This window comes from Lissotriton vulgaris, chromosome 9 (assembly GCF_964263255.1).
Source record: "Lissotriton vulgaris chromosome 9, aLisVul1.2, whole genome shotgun sequence".
Lineage (NCBI taxonomy): Eukaryota > Metazoa > Chordata > Amphibia > Caudata > Salamandridae > Lissotriton > Lissotriton vulgaris.
Window position 1 is genome coordinate 838,490,916 of NC_141697.1, and position 23,464 is coordinate 838,514,379.

At 51.0% G+C, this 23,464-nt stretch overlaps 1 protein-coding gene across 1 annotated transcript in view; it reads left to right on the plus strand.

Moving 5' to 3' along the window:
• Nucleotides 1–23,464, plus strand: part of LOC147692340 (EH domain-containing protein 1) — a 1,152,127-nt gene that overhangs the window by 492,553 nt on the left and 636,110 nt on the right. The window contains exon 3 of the mRNA XM_086936776.1: nucleotides 13,928–14,340. Within this exon, the coding sequence (XP_086792902.1) occupies nucleotides 13,928–14,340 (413 nt within the window). The remainder of the gene's footprint in view (nucleotides 1–13,927; nucleotides 14,341–23,464) is intronic.

Genomic DNA, 23,464 nt, shown 5'->3' on the forward strand with positions numbered 1-23,464 from the left:
TTGTTTTTGCCGTATCCCGCTTCCTACTTGGTGTGTGGCGTAGAAGGCAAATCTTTGTATAATATGTGTGATCGAGTATGGATTTTATATTTTGCTCTTTGATAACTCTTGAGTTTAATTCCTTTTTAAGAATTGTTGCTATTTATTGTCTTAATTCCTCGTGCTTTGAATGTATTTTATCTGCACTTTTATGGTCTCTGACCGAAATAAAGTAATCAAATGAATTGTATACTCGTCTCTCCCATTGACATAATATTGCTGCAAATCGTCCCTGATCGTCTGTCCAGGACCTGTTAATAATAAGCGGGAATTGCTTTCGAACCAGTACACCCACCCCTCGTGAGCCGGAGGTGAAGTCGGAGTGCGCTACCATCTTAAACCCCCATCTGTCGAGAGCCTTACAAGCGGAACCCACTAAGTGTGACTCCTGAATCAGGGCTACTGCTGGTGCTTTTCTTTTGAGATATTGTAAGACCAGTTCTCTCTTTATTTTGTCACAGAGGCTGTTTATGTTCCACAAAATAACTAAGAGAGGGGGCCGTCCGTGTTATGAGTCATGGACATCGTGTTTGGCAAATCAGCTGGTGTTGTTGTTTGTGACATTTACTGCAATGCTAAAATGAGTAAGCAGGATACAGTGTTGGGGCACTGTGTGGAAGCTCCGTACCTGTATCGTCAACTTGTAACAAACAATCTCAATCAAAAAGAACAGATCATGTAACTTTCCCCTTCCCCCACCCCCCTCCTTGCCTCCCTGCACGGCGGACATGAAATGGCCCACCACCCCAACTTCTCAGAGTGCTTAATACCCATAACCTTGTACTTGCGTGTGGGGGGGAGATTGCTCCAACGACCTCCCTGAAACATCCCTGTGTTCAGAACGTAGTTCACCGGCTGCTTTACATCAACAGTATAGAGCATATCTTGCAACAGAATGAGCGTCAGATGACTCAAAGTTCGCAATAGGTCAAGTCTTCTGCTCTTGTCAGCTGCAATAGTGTCAATGGTTCTGCATGTCTTTCCATAGTCAATGTTGACACATTATTACTCCCTGATGTTCAGCAGTTGAGACATGTCTTCATTCTTCACCCATCGCCTGCGTTGAGTCCTCCGTGGATCGTGATTGTTTTGATTCTGATGATGTTGTGTCCAGTATCTGTTGTTGTTTCCTGCCTGTCCTTCTGGAGCCCGGGGCCCATCGCCATCCCTCCAGCCCGTCGTGGGCCTCCTCCGGTATCGCAAAAAAACAGGTCTTTCCCTCAGCCTCCACTCTTAGCTTTGCCGGTAATAGCATTGAATACTTTAGTTCACTGCCTCTCTGTTCCTTTTTTGCTTCGAGGAAGCTGCGTGGTTGTTTGCTCACCGCTGCTGTGTATTCTGGAAAGAATGTCAATGTATAGTTCTCGAGACGCACTGGAGGAGCAGCTCGGGCCATCTGTCAGACATTGCAGTCGCGAAAGTTGAAGATGCGGGCCAGTTTAGGCCTGGGGGTCCAGGTGTTGGCCTACCTCCTGGTGTTCAGTGGGCTCTTTCCACCGAGAAGTAGCTAGACAGTCTTGCTGGTCCTTCTTGCCTTAAAATCTTTTCCCTATTCTATCTCAAGTGGCAACGTGCAAATTCTGTCTGACAACAGTCCCACCATCTATCATATCAACAGACCGAGCAGTGTGGTTTTCATGGACCCTTTGTTAGGAAGTAAGATGCCTGTGAAATTGGTTGCAGCGATGGGCAGATGCTCTAAGTCACCTCTCCCTGGAGGACCACAAGTGGGAGCTACACTCGTAGTGACTGAGGTGATCTTCTCAAGATTAGGGTTTCAATTTACAATTTAAGGATCTCTTGAACACAGCCCAGAACAGATGTGTACCCAGGTTTTTGCCATACCATCCTCTCTAAATGTGTTCTATGGGGAATGCCTTCAGGTTCAGCTAGTCTTAGAACCAGCGTTATGCCTTTGCGCTGATTCCCACTTCTGTCAAGAGTACTCAGGAACGTTGGAAGGATCAAGCACAGCTAATGTGATTGCATTAGATTAGAGGAGAATATGGTATGCTGATTGTTGGACTTGGCCCTTTTTGCAGGGTCATCCCTGAACTTTTTGCCTTCCTCCAGTATTTTTTCTGACCTGTTGTTGGTGGTTTTATGACTCGGGCACATTTTCACTGCTGATCAGTGCTAAAGTGCATATGCTCTCTATTGTAATTTGTGGTAATGGATTAGTGACTCCATGATTGGCTTAATTGATTTACTTGTCAGACCCTAGTACAGTGCACCATGTGTGCCTAGAGCCTGTAAATCAAATGCCGCTAGTGGGCTTGTAGCTCTGGTTGTGCCACCCACAGAAGCAGCTTGTAAAGATGGCTCATGCCAGCCATTGCAGAGCCTCTGTGCAGTCTGGGACTGCCATGTGGACTTGGCAAGTACACCCACTTGCCAGTCCCTAAACCTTCCATTTTCCTCATATCAGTCACCGCTTAGTTAGGCCCAAGGGTAGGGCGCATTGTATGTAAAAGGTAGGACATGCCACGATGTGTGTGGCATGTCCTGATAGTGATTTACAGCCAATTTCGTTTTTCACTATTGCAAGGCTATCTGTTCCTATAGGCCAGAATGGGCAGTTTGATTATAATATCTTATTATCCTAACTGACCCTAGGAGCAAGATAGGAAAATAAAGTTAAGTATGCCTGAACTCAGAATGTTAAAATACATCTTTTAGTATGGGTGATTTTTACATTCTGTGTTTGAAAATACCAATTTTGGAAAGTAGGTATTTTCTTGCCTAACCATCCAGCATGCCTCTGCTAGGTTTGTGTATTCCATGTTTGCTTTGTGAGTGACGGAGGCTGGAGAGGGCCTTGCCTCCAGCAGTCTGATGTCGGGCTGGGCTGAGTAGGCCTTGCATTGAATAGAGGGTAGGGGGAGAAGATTTCCTTTCACAGACCTGACCCTTCATAGAATAAAGAATAGGGTGAGGAGTTTTCCTTTCAGCTACCTGGGCCAGGTCTGCTTTCAACAATGCTGGTTTTGGCTGGGCTCAGACACTCTCTACCTTCAGAGAAGAAAGGCTTTTGCAGTATAAATATTGGGGCCCAGACCCCAGAACTTTAGATCACTTCTGGGAATCAAGACAAACTCTTTGCCAAGGAGAGAAACCAAGGAAGCTGAAGGAGGAGCCTGCCCCTGTGCTGTTGGCTGTTTGGGGTTGGCCTGCAGTGGTTACTTATTGCCAAGGAAAGGATAAAAGGAACTTTGCGTGTACTTTTACTATCTTTGTAGGAAGGTGGATATCTGACTATGGTTACCACCAAACTTTTTGCCTGGTGTTTAGCTGGTTTTTGACATAGTTGGCCTGGTATCTTGCTATTCAGGGCCCCAGGCTAATTGCTCTCTCCTTAAAATGGACTCCATGTACCTTAGGTGCATACGCAATTAGAACTGGTTCACCTTATAGTCCCCTGTAACAGTGTACTCCAGGTACCCAGGGCATAGGTGTATCCGAGGCCTACCAGGGGCTGCAGCATGTATTGTGCCACCCCTGGCCTGGCCTCCATATTTGACACAACTTGCTGATCACTCAGCTGGGGCAAGTTGGTGTAATCACCTCTTACGTAGATATAGTATATCTATATCTAACATAACTGGACACATAGTAACCTATAAGTCACTCCTATGGCAGGCCTTAACAATCCTGGAGGCAGAGTGCTTGGTTTCATGTGAGATGGTGCTCTAGCATGAGCTGAGCCTGTCTGGAGCTGTCGGGAACAACTCCCTTAGCTGTTACGGGATATTGCCATACCATATACTCTTAAGTGCATTATAATCCTCGCGGTTATATGCTAACTTTGGTTTGGCTTTATCAAAACATGTCGAGTAAGGTGTCATACGATTTGGAATACTATCCCCTCAACAGTTCTGTCGACGGGGATAGCATTCGTCCCTTCTAGAGGGACACGACATGTACATAACCTGAACCCCAGTTAAAGTTAAACTCGAGCCTCAGCATCACAAAATGGATGCTGCCACCACAGACACAAGTCTGACCTCCTGCTGCTGGGAGTCCTTCCAGCGAGGTAAGCTTGGACAAAGGGTTTCCTGCCTTGGAGGTGCGAGCACCACCCCAGACAGGATTTTGTGTATTGGGTAGGACAGGGCTGAATAGATTGAGACATGCCTGGGGCACACAAGGTATCTCTATGCATAAGCCAGTCCAAACCGGTGATGGGGCTTTCCAGCCCCAGTCCTGGCGCGGAGCTGGACAAAGGAAAGGGGGTGTAACTGCCCCCCTTCCTGGTCCCAACCAGAGGAGGGACCTAGCAGGTGATCCACCCCTCAGATTGGGAATAAGAGTGGGAGCAGTGCCATAGCACTTCAGATCATCCTGAAATCAACTTGAAACAAGGAAGAAGACTGGACTTCGACATTCTGCTGCACAGAAGACTGAAGAGTATCTCCCTTGTGGCCTAGGAGTGGCCACCTTGTGAACACAGGCACCATCTAGCAACTCGACGTCTGCTTTGCCGCCGCCTCCTGCCGGTGCCAGAGCCCAAAGCCCAACGAGACCCAGACTCCCAGACATCTCAGAGCCTGATCCACAGTCCCTGCAAAGAAGAGACCCATGGAGGCACCGAGAGACGTGGGACCGGACATCTCAAAAGAACCCCAAGAAGCTTACTGCGCAGCACCTGAGGCACCCTCGATGCTGTGCTTTGGGGTTTGAGAAGCCCCACCACCGAGCAGCTTTTGCACCAAAGATCAGCCCCCCAGCATCTCCACGATCTGCGTGGGGCCCTTTTGCACTTTTCCACTTGACGCGCCATTCCGGCCACTTGCCACGTGGCTAGCGGCCATCTTGGTGACTAAACCTACAATCAACACTACGGGTCTGGTTGCTCTAGACTTGCCCTCGCTCCCCTGAAAAGGAGCACCCTGCTCTGACCTTGCTGGTTCGAGTGATAAGCTTTCTTCACTTCCTGCGTGGCTTGCATTAGCCAAGGCCTGTTTGGACCAATCAAGTTGCTGACACCGCCATCAGCTAGAGCCTTTGTGGGACAGCTTGTGATCGACTCCTGGACGTCCTCGACCTCTCCGTGTCCACGTGGCTGCGTAGACAAGCTAGACTTCATCGCCTGTTTGCACCCAACATCGCCTGGTTCCATCCTGGTTCCACGGTAGTCACTGGCTAGTGACTTTGAACATTGTCCCCTCTGCTTTCAGGTCTTCACCACTTCAGATCCACCCTTGGATCCACCGGAACTCTCCTCGACGACCCGCCTGCAGCATCTTCATCTTCAGGCACCATCGACCTACGTGACGAAACCCGACACTACTTTGCACCTGTGCACCCGCTTCCTGTGGGTGAGGTAACTCAGCAACGCCGGTGTTCCTACACTGGTACACACCTCTAGTGTCTAGGTCTTAAGTTTTGTCCTTCTAGGTCACTCGGAAGGTTCCTTAAACAGTAACTTTATAACTTTTATGCACCATTGACATTGCATTGGTGCATGCGTGTGCTTTAAGCGCTGCACCCGAATCCCGCGGGCCTTTCCCGACTTCTTCACTGTTAGTCCCGAACAGCTCCAGCGATTCTCCAGGCCCTAGGCCTACTTCCTTTCAGCTAGGTGGTTCTTATACCACTATTTTAGTATATGGTTTAGGTGGCCCCTAGGGCTCATCCATATTTTGCAACTTTTGTGTATTTAAACTGTGTTTTGTTTTAACGCATTTGCTTCTGTGCTCATAAAGAGTATAGGGGATATTTGTAGTAAATAAATATATATATATTTGCAATATATATCTGTGCGGTGTCCTTTCATTTGGTATTCAAGGGGATTGTGTATGGTAAAACAGCTTGCTACACATGCCTTTACAGAGTTTAGCCTAAGACTGCTTTGTCCACGCTACTAGGATAGCTGGTCTATAAGGTTGACTTAAAACCAATCATCATAAGGGTTGCTTGGCATGGTACAAGGTGATCACTAGAACTAGTGAGCATCATATACCAGGCCAACTTCTCACAATCTTGAGGAAGATCTCCAAGAGCTTTAAGCAGAGCTTGCCTAGCCTGTTCTGAAGTCTCAGGGACACAAAGACTTCACCACCAGCGCCCCCTTAATTTTCTTGCTGGGAATTCTACCTGCAGTGAGGTGCCAGCTGTTGTTTTGGTCCCTCTGGAGACTGCGTGTTGCTGGGAGCTGGAAGCGCAACTCAACGAGGAAGAAGCGTGTGGCTGCCGCAGCAGTTGCCGTCACATCGCCGAAGAAGCGTGTGGCATCAGCGGAGAAGTGTGCCGCCGCAGAGGTTGCCGTCGCATCACCGAAGAAGTGGGTTGCAGGGCCTGTTGCAGCTCCAAAGTTCATCGATTTCGCCGCATGGCCGCAGGCGTGCACTCATCGCATCTACGTTGTTGCACTGCATCAAAGACACCATTTTGTTGCATCGCACCGGATCATCGCATTGCATCGAGGCGCCATCTTGTTGCAGCGCATCAGATCACAGTAGAAACAGACGCTTCGCCTCCTCTCCGGTAAGGAACAGACGAATCATCCCCCCTGCAATGCAGTAAGGAACAGGTGCGCCGCGTCCCCCAAAGCAAGGAGCTGACGCATCACCTTTCCTGCGACCCTTTTGTTCATGTTGCGTGACGCATCCAAGGTACTTTGAGAGTAAAGTGTTGCATTTACCATCTGTATTGAACTAAGCCATTTCTACCATCTGAAAGTCTTATTTGTATAACTGTATTGTGAATTTTTGTCGTTTGGTCTTGTGTTAAGTCTAGATAAAGATTACTTATTTTTCTAAACTGGTGCGGTGTCCATTTGTAGTGTTTTCACTGTTTTACTGTATGTGTTCACGCATCCTTTAAACACTGCCTCTGAGATAAGCCTGCCTGCTCGTGCCAAGCTACCAAGAGGGTGTGCAGGGGCTGTTTTAGGAGTGTAGCACCCTTACCCTGACTAGAAGCAAGTGCTCCTCCTTGGTCAAAGGTACCTGAGTCTGCCAACTAGAGACCCCCTTTTCTAACACTGATCTTTTAGTGCTTAATATTTGCCACTCCATTCTCTTAGGGGCACATTGTACCTGCAAATGCAGCCGGATGATCAGGAACTCCACTCCAGTTCTCAAATGCTGTACCTTCATTTGTGGAGATTGAGCAGTGCCAGTTTGTCCTTTTGACTTTCTGATTAGATTGTGGACATAGTTTTGGTAGCCTGGAAGTCTTGTACTAAATACATTTACGCAGGCTGCTGGATTAAGTTGTTTAAGTGATGCAAGTCAGACGATCCACCCTTCAAATGTTGCCTCCGATGTCTTGCTGTAGGAGAGTCGGTCTGCTTCCTTTGGTTACCCCCACTTTTTGCTGTGATTCTCTGTTTTCTTTACTTTAGTCTGGCTGTGGCCCTGCTAAAAAGGACCACAGCCTAGCTGTTTTCTCTCTCTAAACTGTTAGCATGTACTTTAGGTATATACCAGATTGGGTATTGGGTCACCTTTGTGAGCCACTGTATAGTGTACCATAGTTACCCAGGGCATAGGTGCATCCCAGGCCTACCAGGGGCTGCAGCATGTATTATGCCACCGCTGGCTGGCCCTCCAACCTGACACCACAGGTTTGCAATTGCAACCTGGGTAAGGTGGTGTAAGCACCACTTACTTAGATATAGTATACCTATATCTATATATATATATATATATATATATATAGACACATATGAACCTAAAAGCCACTCCTATGGCAGGCCTCGACAGTCCTGGAGGCAGAGTTCTTAGTTTTGTGTGAGAGGGTGCACTAGCATGAGCTGAGTCCCTCTGCAGCTTTCAGAACCATCTCCTTATGGCTGTTTTATGATATAGCCATACAATATACTCTTAAGTGCAGTATAATCCTCGAGGTAAATGCTAACTTTGGTTTGGCTTTATCAAAACATGTTGTTTAAGGTGTCAAACACTTTGGAAAACTACCCCCCCCCCCCCTCCGCCAGTTCTGGCGGTAGAGTTTGCATTCCACCCTTCTAGAGCGAGAAGACATGTAGTTACTGGTTTTCCCGGTTAAAGTTAAACAGAGCCCCAGCATCACAAAATGGATGCTGCTGCCACAGACACAAATCTGCCCTCCTGCTGCTGGACGAAACTCCAGCAGGGGAGGCTTGGGCAATAGGTTTCCTGTCCAGGGAGGTGCCAGCACCTCCCCAGACAGGCTTTAGTGTATTGGGGCAGGGAGGGTTGCATTCAGTGAATGCTTTTCAGGCACTGCCTCAGCACACAAGGTGCTCCATGCATAGCCCAGTTCAAAACGGTTGCTGGGGCACTCAGCCCCAGCTCTGGCGCGAAAATGGACAAAGGAGAAGGGGTGTAATCACCCCCTCCCCAGGTCCACCCATAGGAGGGTCCATAGAGTTAGTCCATCCCCGATCTTTCCTATAAAGATAGAACCCCAGTCCCTAGGACTTTAGATTACCCTGGACGAAACTCTGAAACATATATCCTGGACCTTCAACATTCCATTTCGACTGGAAGACGGAAGACATCTCCCTTGTGGTCAAGGAGTTACCACCCTGTTCAAACAGTCACCAAAAGCAACTTTGCCGATCTGCATTTTTGAGGCTCCCACCGGATCCCGAAGAATCTGCGACACAGGACACAGACCTTCGCTCACAGCACAGCTGAGACACGTGGCGGACACGAGAGATGTGGGACTGGAACTCCTGGACATCCTGCATTTTGCTACCTGCACCTATTTTACGAGGTATCCCGAAGTTGTGCATTGGGGTGCTTGAAACCCCAGCCCCGAGCACCACTTGCACAGAAGCTCAGAGGCCCACACCCCCCGAGTGGGCCTGCTTTGTGCATTTCCGCTCGATGCGTCTTCGCGGTTCCTGGCCCGTTGGCTAGCGAGCCCCCAAGAAGACCAATCTTGAATCTAACTTGATTTCCTGGTTGCTCCAGGCTTGCTCCAGCTTCCCTGCAAAGGAGAAGCGCCCCAGACCTTACTGTTCTGCAACGAAGCCAATCTCGACATCCTGCGTGGGTTGCGTTTGCCAAGGCTTGTTGGGTCCAATCCGGATACCGACACCGCAGTCAACTAGATCCTTCGTGGGACAGCTCAAAATCCAGCTCTTGGTCATCGTCAATGCCTCCTGGACCTCGTGGCTGAAGAGAAAAACTTCACATTTTCACCTGAAATCACCCGACATTGGTTGGCAGCTTTCCATCACCATCCTGGTCACTGGCAAGTGACCCAGACTCTGTCCATTCTGCTTCCAGGTTCTTCAGATCTTCGATCCACCCTTGGATCCACCCGGACACTTTTCTTCTGGTCGCATGCAGCACTTCTTTGCAGCTCTCCATTGAAAACGACGACGAAACCCGACACCAAAAGGCACCTATGCACCCGGCTTCCCTGGGTGAGGTAACACGAGTACTCCGGTGCTCCCGTGGGTCTTGACTCTCGAAGTGTCCTAGTTTAAAGAGGTTCCATCGTAATCCATCCGGAATTGTCCTTAAATTGTAAATTTGTAACTTGTTTGTTTCCCATAGAAAGTCAATGGTAACCCACGGCTGTGTTTAACCTCTTAAGTGCTGCGTCGGGGCGTTGGCCGACGGCAGCACTACCTCCCCAGTGCTGTGCACGACCATTGGACGTCCATTCAGCACCAGTTCCAATGGACAGCGCAGCACTGGGGAGGGATATTTGCGCCGCATCTAAGGTGTTAGACACTGCACGCGTCTCCCATGGGCCTCCTACTTCCTAACCCTTGATGGTCCTAGAAGCCCCAGTGATTCCACAGGCCCCAGGCCTGCTTTCTATCTCACACGTGGTTCTTATACCACTATTTTAGTATATGGTTTGTGAGGTCCCTAGGGCATAACGTATACTGTGCAACTTATCGTATGCTAATTACGTTCCTTGTAATGTACTTTGACCTCTGACCTCATAAAGAGTGCAGAGGGGTTGTTTTAGAATAAATACATACATATTTGATATATACCTTGTGTGGTGTACTTTCATTTGGATTATAATTGGTAAAACAACTAGCTTAATTCGCTCTCTGAAGTCTTAGCCTGAAGACTGCTCGCCATTGCTACCCCTAGGATAGCTTTCTATAAGGTTGACTTTACAACCACCATCAATAAGGGTCGATTGGGGGGGCGGAGCCGGGCCGGCGGCCAAGATGGCCGCACCGAGTCCCGGCTCCGCCGACCTTCTCTCCTCACCGCCTGTTCCGCTTGCCTGTCCCGTGAGAGCGCGGAGCTTCCGTGCGTCGGAAGGGACGCCGAGGTGAGGCGTCCGACTCCGGCGAAATTCCTGGCTCCGGGGACGGAGATCCGCTCTTCAGCGCAGGGCGGCCTGCCCGATGCCGGCGACCGGGACCTCGCGTTTCGCTGCACCCGACCGCCAATGCAACAACAACGGACACATGGACCTGTGGGGCGCCGGTCTCCCGCCAAGGAACCTGAAATTACCCTCGACACCGCCGAAGCCCTTTCCAGGTGCAATGCACAATCTTCCTGTGCTGCTTCCTTCTCCCCTTCCCCTTACTTCCCCCCCCCAGCAATTTTTGTTGGCTGCCGGACTCTGAGAATTGCTCCCTGTCTATCTGGAGTATTTTGCATGCCTGCAAATTGAACCGACATTTTATCTCCAGCTCATGGGCGCCGGCGAGAGCACGATGTTAAGGTGCCTTCTTGGGCTGGGGGGGCCCGCAAACAATACTCAGTGGTGGGGAGAAGGGCACCCTGCGTTGCCCCATTGCTGATACACTGGCTATTCGCCATCTTGATTGGGAGGGGACCGCAGACTCCTAAGCCTGCCTGTACTGCGCCGTGGCGCTGCTTGTTGGAACAGTGGCGATCCGATGGATTATACCTTGTGGCGGCGGCTGGGTGTACTGGAAGCCGGGGGATGGCGACTGTATTTCCCTAAGGGGCCGCGGACCTACGTTCTGGTGATGGAGGGAAGTAGTCCTGATTATTATTGAACCGATACTTCATTGTGGCCGTTACCAGCTTCGCTCGTCACTTTCATTGTGGTAAAGGTTACTGCTACCACGGCGGGGCTGCGGCTCGACATGGAGGTGGCTTACTGATGGCGACACTGTGGACTTGCTCCCTGGGGAGACTTTCTGGTGTCTCACGGCGGATCGGCTACAGGACAGCGGACTCTGTGGGCTACGATCGGTGGTGGCTGATTGATCGTTTCATGTGACTTTGGAGAGGTTTTGGTTATTCCTGGACTGCCATGACTGTTCCACTTTGTGATTTTTACCCCGGTCCGGCATTTTGGGGCGGGTGGGACCTGTATCATTGATCCTGTTTACCTGTGAGAGTCGAGTGTGCTCAGGGCGCCATTTCTGCGGCTGGGGGTGCACTATGCCCCCCCCGTGGGACTTGGACTGAGTAGCGATTGATACATCCTGTTTAAGTAGGTGCTCCCAATATTGTGTATTTGCTCTCTGATTGATTTTAAAGGTGGGTGAAGAGGGGGGGAGGTTGGGGTGCCCGCACTGGGAGTCTTCCCCCATGTTTCCTTCCCTATTGTGGGCTGTTGGTTACTTCCTTTCCTTTTCCTTTTTTGTCTCCTCATTTCTCTTATTCTCTTGTCTATATTTCGGGTTCACAATGGGCGACAGGCACGCTGCTAGGGGGGTAGGCCGTAGCCACATGCAGGGGTGCAGGGTGGGGGGATGGGGGAGGGGTGTTGTTGTTTTCTTCTTTTTCTTTGTCTCTATGGCCTCCTTATTCTTTTTGTTTCTGGCTAACTCTATTTTCTCCTTTTCTTTATTCGGGATCTTTGTGGTGGTAGTTCTCTGCACACTTGCCTTATTTCGATTATTAAGGGGGATATAGATTGCTTGCTATGGCGATCGGGAACTTGTTGGTGGGCGGACTGCTTGTTTTTTGACTATCCTGTTACCGAGTGGAATCATTACGTCCCACTGACAGTTCTCCTTGACTACGATCATCCTGCCTCTTAAGCTTCCCCTGATTTGCTTTGTTCTACATATACTGCCACAGATCCTGCCCCTTCTATTATATTTTAAAATTAAACCTTCATTAATCCTGTTGTTTTCTGACAAAATTGCTCTCCTGGGTTGCAACCGAGCATCTGCGGGACGGAGCCCTGCGCTGCCATGGTCTAATTGCTTTGCTCTGTTTGAACCTGTTCCGATGGCTGATTATGATGTTCTGCTTTGTATCGGTTGTAACTGATCTCACTTCTAATAACGGTTTTCCAAAAATTTAAAAAAAATAAAATAAGGGTCGATTGGACTGGTGCAAGGTGTCTCACTAGAATAGTGGACATCATGAACCAGGCTAACTTCTCACACTTGCGATTTCCTTTGGCAACGGTGGTTGCTACTGTCTATAGTTACCTAGCAGCTCTGTTTGCTTTCATGACTCTACCTGAAGAACCTTCACATTTCTCTTCCCCCAAAAAATTGGTTCTTTGCAGTTGACCATCCTTCTTAGCCAAGGTGGTATCTGTGTTTTATGTGGGCAAGTCTGTCATCCTTTTATCTTTCTTCCCTCCTCTGCATCGAATCAAGGAGGAGGAATAGCTGCATAGGTGAGACCCCCAGACGTGCACTGTCATACTACATTGTCAGCATGCTACTGGACAGAGTTGTTAACCAGCTCTTTCTGGGCTTTGCTAGAGCTAAGAAAATAGCTAAGACTGTAACCAAACACACCATTTTGTTTTGGATCATCTTCTGTATTAAGTTCTTGTATGCTCCCTAGTTGTCCCAATTGTCGATATCTGCACCAAATGTGGTCTTACTTTTATTATTTTGGCAAGCAATAATGCCTCATATCTCAGGGACAGGTACTTCACCTGAGCAGTGTTGCATGTCTTTCTTGATTAACTAATACTAGTGACCCCCACCTCCCGGAAAGGTTGGTACTGCTTTCGGACTCATTCATAAGGTGAGGTGTCTGCAAAGAAAATGTATCCATAAGAAGAACAATTAAATTACCTTTGATAATTATTTTTCTGGTGGATGCATAGTCGTCCCTCAAATCCATGTCCACCCTCTCTTCTACCCTGTGAGCTACAACTGTGATGAATAAAACCCCAAGGTATGCTAACATGTTATGTTCCTTATTTACGTTGTTACTCTCGCAATTCCTCTCTAGACTCTTCAATCGGTCATGGACAGAAAACGATATAATGCTAGCTTCTTGGTTGGTGCATAATATACTTTTGCGGATGTCATGTTCAGAGTCTCAAATTTCCACCTGGAAAAATAGTTTTCTGGACCAATCTGAAGCATAGAAGGAGTATTCATTAGGTGAAGGGTCTGTGGGAAGATTGTGTAACCCTCACAAATATTATGTCTTCAAGTAAGTAACTTTTTTGTCTGTCATTGCATAGAAAGGCTTGCTTTGATAGCAGTGTCATTTAAAACCACTTTGTAGTTTACTTCTTGAATTAGTGTTTTTGACTCATTACCTTTTTGAAATGTACGCACAACAAAAATATTTTATCACATTTTGATGAAAAGATGGGCAAATTGAGACCAATTTTTCATATGAAAAATGCAGGATGGTACAAAATTTATAAAAACCCTCAAGTTCTTCCATTCTTAATTTTATAAGTCAAGTTTTTGTCACTAAGATATTTCAGTTAGTGGTCAGTTTGTAACTTGCTGTTCTAAATTATGCAAGGTGGTAACATGAGTTGGTTAATAACTTATCGTATGCATCATAACTATTTTTATACTTTATTCTTGGGGCGATCTATTGAAAGTGAGGCTACTCTTGATGTGCTATTGCTATTGCATTTTTGTATCTTATTTTGTAGCCTTTAGCATAGGGATGTAGCATATTCAAGATGAACATTGTTTGCCTTTGCTGCATTGAATTGAACTGAATGCATTATTGCAATCTGCAGTTCATAAAGTTAAAGACTTCTCACTTTATTTCAGGATATGACTTTGCGGCTGTCCTGGAGTGGTTCGCTGAGCGTGTGGATCGTATTATCCTTCTCTTTGATGCTCACAAGCTGGACATCTCCGATGAATTCTCTGAAGTAATTAAAGCACTCAAGAACCATGAGGACAAAATCCGCGTTGTACTCAACAAGGCTGACCAGATTGAAACACAGCAACTCATGCGAGTTTACGGGGCCCTCATGTGGTCGTTAGGCAAGATTATCAATACACCTGAGGTCGTGAGGGTCTACATTGGCTCCTTTTGGTCTCATCCGCATCTGGTCCCAGATAACAGAAAACTTTTTGAAGCCGAGGAGCAGGACCTATTCAAAGACATCCAATCACTTCCCAGAAATGCTGCTCTCCGCAAGCTGAATGACCTCATCAAGCGGGCTCGCCTCGCCAAGGTAAGGAACAAGCATAAAGCAGGCCTACCTATTTGTATTTCATTTGTTTGTTTATAGTGCTGTTTTGAACAGAAAACATCTGAGGGACTTATGGGGTGCAGTAAGGATTTGATGAACAATAAAGTGTAGTTATTGTTGGCGCTTTAGTAATGTTGGCCTAATTCAGTTTTATATTGCAGGTTTTTAGTGTATTGAACTCGACCATCCCAAAGCCTTTATTTATTTTGAAGTACATATTTTCCTTTGGCTAGTTTAAAAAAATGAAGGCAGAGGGAAGAAACAGTTATGTTCGAGGCATGTGTAGCTGTAGATACACATGCTGTGCATACTCCTGCCATCTAGTGTTGGGTCCATATGTGTGCAGGTTGTTTTTAGGTCTCGCCTAGGCAGCGCGCTGCATAGGCAAAATGACCTATTGCTATTGCTTTGGCGTTTCAGCCAAACACGTGCAAGTGTTCCATTGCCTTCAATGGCAACACGTGTACGTCTGGCGATTCACTTGCAGGAGCGAGCATCGCCGTTTGGTAGCAAAGATCGCTCCCGCAAGTGAATCGCGCAGCCCCCCTCCTCCCCCCTGCTGCCGTGCGAGGCACGCGCGCGCGTCTCCCCCTTCTGGCTTGTGCGACTCCTGCGCGCACTTGTTTTCTTACTTGCTGTTGCTAACTTCTGTAGTGCTTTCAGTCGTTTTACACTGGTCTGCCTCTTTGTGCGAGTTTTAACTTCTTTTGAGTCTCACTGTCTTTCTGCATGCGGCCTCAATCTATCCTCGTGAACCCTCTCCTCCAACCGCCGCACTGAGTCTGACACCTACCATTGGCTAGCTAATATGTGTTTTGCTTAATTCCTTTGAGCCACAGCCCTGTCCAGCGAACTGTGACTGGCCATGTTAGCATGTCTCACGTCTGGGCATTTCTTCGGATTTTGTTAGGGGAGATTTGAATGAATCTTGAGTTAGGTAAAAAATCCAAAGTCCCCGGGAGGGTCGCAGCACAGCTGGAACCGACATCCAGTCACAATTCTGATAAGAGTTTGGCCATTAAATGTCTTTATTTGGAGAGTCCCTAGCGGCTTCTCTTTTCTGAGGAATGGTTGCAGGTTATTGGAAGATTTGATATGTTACACCTGGCACCTTGGCGTGAGTCTCCCTTCCAGTTTTTGCTGATGTGCCTCAGATATTTTGCTGGTGTTAGCTGCTCAGGGCACTGCGCCACGGCCAATCCGTGCCACAGTGCAAGTGCTCCCAATGTAAAGTGTACCTATAATTGATGTCTGTTGGACCCGGCCTCGTGCCGTGGTCCCACTCCTCCCGCATGGCGGGCCCTGGACGACATCGATCCCTGTCCTCTGGCCTGAAGCTACCCCCCTCCAACCTTCACGAGAGCCGCCACTCATGGCCACCCCCGGTTCTCCCCCACCAGAACATGGCGATCCCCACTCGCCCCACGCTGCTGGTCCGACCCCTATCCCGGGCCATCCTCTCAGGCTCGACTCCATCTTGGGCCTTCCACGTCCGGGCCCCGTGGCCTCGGCCCGACCTCGGCCGCGGCCCCAGGAAAGCCCCGACATCGAGGCACCAAGATCCGACCAGGTGGTAAAACGGCCACTTGACGGATCAAGGAAGAGGAGAGTTTCGATGGCCCTCCAGCCGTTCCTGGACGCCTGGTTTCGATCGCCCTCCAGCGGCCTGGGCGCTGGCTCCACCCCCCTAATGGGTGTCTGGACAATCTCATCCCAGCCCCTCTGACCCCCAGGTGCGAGGGTCCGGACATCAAAGGACTCCAGACCTATATCTGGGGCAGCTCGGAAATGGGTCGGGAGTTGTATCCTGGAGTCGAGAGACCCTGAGAAGAACTCGCCTAATTCGAACCCTGTAACCATCTTTGGAGCCCTGCTGGCGCTGCCGCGGCCCGACCTCGCTGAAACCACCTTCGGAGCCCTGCTGGCACTGCCGCGGCCCGACCTCGCTGAAACCACCCTCGGAGCCCTGCTGGCGCTGCCGCGGCCAGACCTCGCTGAAACCATCATCGGAGCCCTGCTGGCGCTGCCGCGGCCCAACTCCGAGGAACCCCCCAGCTCGAGGATTGAGAGCTGATCATAGGGTATCCCTGTACCAGGCTGGTACCAAGACTGTCCCGCTACCCCCTTCCCACCGTTACTAAGACCTTAAGGATCCCTCGATCTATTTGTACATATATTGCTGAGATTACCTGCCTTGATTGCTGATAAAGACGTTAAGAATCTATCCTTGTGTGGTGTCCTTCTGAGTGGTGTGACTGCTCGCCTGTACGATCCTAGGAGAGGAACCTCGCCAGGAGGCCTTTCGACGGCGTTCGGCCAGTTCCATAAGGAGAGGTGGGTCTCGGGGTGGCCGACAAGATAACCTCTGCCTCCCCCTAAGATCGCCTTTCTAACATTGGTGGCAGGCGGTGCGATCCGAGCCAACGCAAATCGTACAGAGAGTGACTCACCCACTACTGACAGAAACACACTACGACCATGACTACCAAGGAAACCAGGCCGACCGCGGAGTTCCAGAAGGAACGGTTGGAAGACTATAAACACAAAGAATTGAAACAATTCTGCAAGGACCTGGGCATCGCTACCACTGGACTAAGCACCAAGGACGATTTCAAGCAGGTCCTGCAAACATGGGTAGAGGCAGGAGTGACGCCACCCCAGAACGAGGATATCACGATCCCAGATAGGCACCCGGAAACCATCACAACCACAGCAGAGGAAAGAAATACCAACGTAAACACGGGCCTCTCCCACGAAGACGCCCGAGAGCGAGAAAAGAGCCGTCTCCACGAATTGGAGCTGGCCCGACTCCGCCTGGATGGAGAACTACAGCTGGCCGAGAAAAAGATAGCCCTTGAGCAACTATGGCTGCAAGAGGGACTTAGAGGAGAAGAAGCTCACGTATGAGCACGAGCGTGGTTTAAAAGAACTTGAGATCAAGGCTAAAAACGGGGAGGCCAGCGCCTCCGGGAACCGGAGCCCACCTACTCCTGCGGACACAAAGGTCCACATCCCCAAAGATGTCGTCAGAGAATACTATAAAAACGATGACATCCAACAATGGTTTAAGGCCTACGAGGTAGCCATGACTTCGCACCGGGTGCCGCAAAAAGACTGGGGTGCCGGCTTGTGGGGAAAGTTTGTCAACGAGGGGAGAGACGCCCTGCTACAGCTCCCAGGTGCCGAGATGACCTCTTTCGAACACATTAAAGCCGCCCTCCTTACCCGCTATGGACTCACCCCCGAGATGTACCGACAGCGATTCTGAGACTGTAAGAGAATCCCCGGTACTACATGGGTGGAGTATGTGAACTTCTATAGTAGAGCCTTAGAGGGGTGGATTAAAGGCAGCCAAGTCACCACCTACGAGCAGCTGTTCAACCTCATTGTATGGGAGCGCCTCTCCAACAACTGTTTTGTCGAACTCAGGCAGCATCTTCTCGACAGCAAACTGACCGAGCCACGTAAACTAGCTGTCGAAGCCGATCAATGGGAGAGCACCCAGGTCCCCCGTAATTCGATGGGAGACCCCGGCCGAGCTACCCAGGGGCCCCACCGTCTGCGAAGCGGCGGAGGAGGCCAGAACCGGAACCGGGACGCCCCCGCAGGGCCTCTCCCGACCAACACTCCGCCCTCCCTGGCCAGAAGAGGGGCCCCCCCAGCACCGCCGGGGCCCCACTTGAACGTTATCTGCCACAAATGCCAGCGACCCGGTCACTACACCAATGACCCCAACTGCCCAATGAACCAGCGATCCAGCACCACCGGTCCGCCAAACCGCCTGATCGCCGCTGCCTCCCTGGGAGAGGAAAGGGGTGGAGAAGAGAACTATGACCAAGACCAGACCGAGTGGGATCCCGCAGCCATGTCCCTGGTATGTCTGGGCAAAAGAGACATGGTCCCCCGGGCCCCAATCTCTGCCAACACTCAGAAGTTCAGCCAGTGGGTCACCATTAATGGACACCAGGCCGAAGCCCCCCGCGACACAGGAGCCAGCGTGACGGCCGTCCGTTGCCACCTGGTGACCCCTGATCAGATCCTGCCCAATGTACTGTGCCCAGTGCGGTCAGCGGATAACTCAGAGAGCCTGTGCCAGATGGCCCGAATCCCCTTTGAGTGGGGGGGAGTGTCGGGCATGCTGAAAGTGACCGTCCGGGACGATGCCCCCGTGGACTACCTCCTCGGGAACGACCTGGAGAGTTCCCCCTGGGCCGACGTCGAGCGAAGGGAGCATCTGGGCATGCTAGGCCTTCCCGAGTGGGTCTGTGCGACCACCCGATCCATGGCCACCCGGGCCACCACCCCAACCGAAGAACCAGAGTGTCCCGGGCCTCCACCGGCCGCCGTCTCCGAAGACTCCAACCCTGAGCCCGGTCCCCTGGGGCCCAACCGTGAAGAAATTGCCCCGCTCACCGACCTCCCTGAACTGGCCCAATGGCGCCAAGAAGGTGGCCCCACACGAGAGCAGTTCCGACAAGAGCAGAAAACGTGTCCCTCCCTCGAGGGGATCCGACAGCAAGCCGCCGCTCAAACCGCCGGAGACCCCTCGGGGTCCCACTGGGTCTATTGGGACAACGATCTCTTCTACAGTGAGCAAAAGATTGCCGAGCTGGGGGCCAGCCGGGTGCTGGTGGTCCCCCTCTTGTTCAGAGACTTCCTCCTGAATCTGGCACACGATGTGCCCCTCGCCGGGCACCTGGGGCAGGACAAGACATACAGCCACCTGGTGACCCATTTCTACTGGCCCAAGATGAGGAATGATGTAAGCAATCACTGCCGGACTTGCCCCACCTGCCAAGCCAGCGGGAAGAGCGGCGGGAAGCACAAGGTCCCCCTGCAGCCATTCCCAGTCGTTAACACTGTACCGACCAGATTATCGGACCAGATGGAATCAGCTCCTAGGAGCCCCTCTAACCCAGCCGGAACGTAAACATCTCCCTCCTTAGAACGTATTTACAATGGATATGGATATATGTATGTACATCTCGTGCCTAAGGATGGGGAAAGTAGCAATAAACATGCATTGATTTTCTACAATATCCTATTCACACCTATTAGTCTCGCGGCCACTTAGGCTCAGACTGGTCTACCCTAGGGCAGGTCTGATTATGTACCATTACGCACTGATCACCATCAGTGTTCACTCGACACGCAATCCGGCGCGCCTACACACACATGGGCCTGCAGTCCCAGTGCTCTCACTTATACCCGGTCTGCAATCCGGCAGACCTACACACCTCTCTATCTTAGGTGCTCTCACTTACACACGGCCCGCAATCTGGCAGGCCTCCACACCGTGTCCCTCCGGTGCTCTCATTCACACACGGTCCACAATCCGGCAGACCTACACACCATCTACCTTAGGTGCTCTCATTACCGCCGTGTACCAACGACGATCACTTTCCTATGAACACTTAGGGATGAAGTCTGTTGTTATCTATTCGGGATAGAACTACGACAATAGAAATTAGTATGGCTTTCCGAATTACAATATGCACCTTCTGCTCTCGGCATCAAATGTTCCCTATCTCCCTACCTACTCAGTCACTCCTTACCTGATCGGGATTCGCATCCGTTCATGCAAACAATGTCTGACTAGAAGATCAGATTACCCTGATTGAACAAGAATACAAGGCACATGTCGGTTCACTAAGAACTGGGGTGTTTTTATTACAATAAAAATAAACACAATACTACACAATATATATATATGCTGCAAAGAAAAGTAAAGGTTAGAATGCGCGCTTCACAAGGAAAGGGCAGAGATCACCTGGTTAATATGAAGTCGGGGCTCGGCAGTCATCTAGGTTCCCGTCTCGTCTCTGTGTCTTGGCTCGTCTCGGACTCGCACTTCAGCAGTCACGGGTACACGTCTGCACCGCTATGCTCAATCTCCTCTGCTTCCCTCCAAGTCACTGGAACCTTGCTCGCTATTAGCTACCGTCTCTCTCTCTCTCTCTGTCTCTGTGCATTCCGCACTATTTCTCCTTCAGTCTTTCTCAGAGAGTCTCGGTTTCGGAATCTTTCTCGGACTTCAAAATGGCGATTGTCTGCCTTGAAAATAATTAATGGCATAGATGCTAACGGCTAGCTGCCGCCTACAGACTGACTGACTCATTGCCTAACACTCTCGCTAATATGGAAGCTGTCCCTTCATGGAAAGTTACGGCCAGTAACCTGCCGCCCACCAAATTCTTGGACCTCCCCGTACCAAGGGCACGTTCCCAGCCGGCCGGCCTGGAGTTGTGTCTTCGGAGTGGAGAAAAATACAGTCTTTCGATAAGGGCCAGCCTGAACCGGTTCTCTCCAAGCGAACAACACCTTGAAACTAAAACATTACACTTGACCTAGAAAGCCTCTCAAGCTACCAGGCAGAGGGCAAGATGGAGTCTGTCCCGTTTAAGGCCTACAAGGCCCAAAATATGCATAACTCCATAGAAGATATACTAATACTCTTGCAAAAGGACGGATCATCACTAATACTTATATATCTATCCCCTAGCTTAAGTTTATAAGCCCTGATCTAAGGAAAAGGGTACGAAAATGCACTACTGTGCCTCATGGATAGGTCCTACTTATAGTCCTAATCCCTATACTGCAAGGGTAATAGGCTGGAGTCATCTTCCATCATCCTCCCTCTAAAGAGGGTCGAAAAAGTCGGCTATTACAAACACCCCCTTTGAACGGGTGTGGATCGACATCGTGGGACCCCTGGAGCCCCGAACATCTCAAGGTCACCGTTTTATTCTCGTCCTGGTAGACCATGCCACCCGTTATCCCAAAGCCATCCCTCTCCAGACCGTGACGACTCCCGTAGTGGGCCAGGCGCTAATGGGGATCTTCTCCCGGTTGGGCTTCCCCGAGAAGTCGTCAGTGACCGGGGTACGAACTTCATTTCCCGCTACATGAAGTCCCTGTGGCAACAGTGCGGGGTCATGTACAAATTTACAACCCCCTACCACCCCCAAGGGAACGGACTGGTAGAATGTTTCAATCGAACCCTCAAGGGGATGATCATGGGCCTGGAAGAGCCCTTACGACGCCAATGGGACGTGCTGCTGCCCTGCCTCCTCTTCGCTTATCGTGAGGTCCCTCAGAAGTCCCTGGGGTTCAGCCCCTTCGAACTATTGTGCGGGCACCCCGTCCGGGGTCCCCTAAGCCTGGTCAAAGAAGGCTGGGAGGTCGCCGCACAAGATACTCCCCCCGACGGATACCGGTACCTCCTGACCCTCCGTAACCAGACTCGGCGGTTCCGGGAACTTGCCAAAAACAACCTCGAGGCAAGCCAAGCAGAGATGAAACGCTGGTATGATCAAAACGCCTCTTCCATTGAGTTCGAGCCGGGCCAACAGGTCTGGGTCATGTCCCCGGTCGAACCCTGTGCTCTCCAGGACAAGTGGACTGGGCCCTTCAAAGTGGTGGAGCGGAAGAGCCCTGTCACATACCTGGTGGACATGGAGTCCCCCAGGAACCCCCTCCAGGTCCTCCACGCCAACAGGCTCAAACCTCACTTTGTCCGGACGGAACTCAGCCTCCTGTTGGCTACTGACAGCGGGGCCGAAGACGACTCTGAGCCCCTACCGGACCTCCTCAACGCCTCCGAGAAAGACGGCTCCGTGGAGGGAGTCAACCTCTCCTCCGCCCTGACCCCAGAACAACGCCGAGACTTCCAAAAGCTGTTGGGACAATTTACAGACTTGTTTTCTCTCACCCCCGGAGTCACCCCGCGGTGCGTCCACGATGTCGACACCGGGGACAGCCCGCCTGTGCGACACCGGGCCTACTGAGTTCCCGATCGAGTTCGGACCTGCATTCAATCGGAGGTCTCCAAGATGCTGGCTCTGGGGGTGGTCGAACCCTCTGACAGGCCATGGGCCAGCCCTGTCGTCCTGGTCCCCAAAGCCGCCACCCCTGGCGCTTCTCCCGAACTAAGGTTTTGTGTAGACTACCGGGGATTGAACGCCGTCACCCGGACCGACGCCCACCCCATTCCCGGGCTGATGAACTGATCGACCGCCTGGGGGCGGCCCGCTACCTGAGCACATTCGACCTAACCTCTGGCTACTGGCAGATCGAACTCACACCAGGCGCCCAAGAGCTCTCCGCTTTCTCAACCCCCGATGGCCACTATCACTTCAGGGTGATGCCCTTCGGGATGAAAAATGCCCATCTGGACGATATCGCGGTGTACAGCCTCCAATGCGCCGAACACCTCCAGCACCTCCGGGAGGTCTTGGCGGCCCTCCGCCGGGCCAGATTGACCGTAAAAGCAAGCAAATGCCAGATCGGCCAAGGTTCCGTGACCTACCTGGGACACCAAGTGGGGAGAGGCCAGGTGGCCCCCCTCCAACCCAAGATCGACGCCATCTTGGCCTGGGAACCCCCGGTCACCCAGACAGTGGTCCGAGCCTTCCTGGGGCTCACTGGGTATTACCGGCGCTTTGTGAATAATTATGGCAGCATTGTGGGGCCCCTCACTGAACTCACTTCCAAGAAACAGTCACAGAAGGTACACTGGACCCCTGAGTGTCAGGCCGCCTTTGAGACCCTAAAGACAGCGATGTGTACCGCCCCCGTGTTCCAAGCCCCCGACTACAGCCGGGAATTCGTAATCCAAACAGATGCCTCCGAGCACGGTGTCGGGGCAGTCCTGTCCCAAATCAACGCCGAAGGAGTCGATCAGCCGGTGGCCTTCATCAGCCGACTTCTGCTGGCCCGAGAGCAACGCTGGAGCACCATTGAACGAGAGGCCTTCACCGTGGTGTGGGCCCTCAAGAAGCTCCGACCCAATCTCTTCGGCACCCATTTCCGGGTGCAAACGGACCACCGCCCCCTGCGGTGGTTGATGCAGATGCAAGGGGAGAACCCGAAGTTGCTATGTTGGTCCATCTACCTACAAGGGATGGACTTCACTGTGGAGCATCGCCCCGGCAGCGACCACGCCAACGCTGATGGCCTGTCCGGCTTCTTCCGCCTCGGTGAGGAGAACCCCCAAGAAGATGGGTGACTCTCCCTGCCTTCAGCTGGGGGGGCGTGTGTTGGACCTGGCCTCGTGGCGTGGTCCCGCTCCTCCCGCATGGCGGGCCCTGGACGACATCGATCCCTG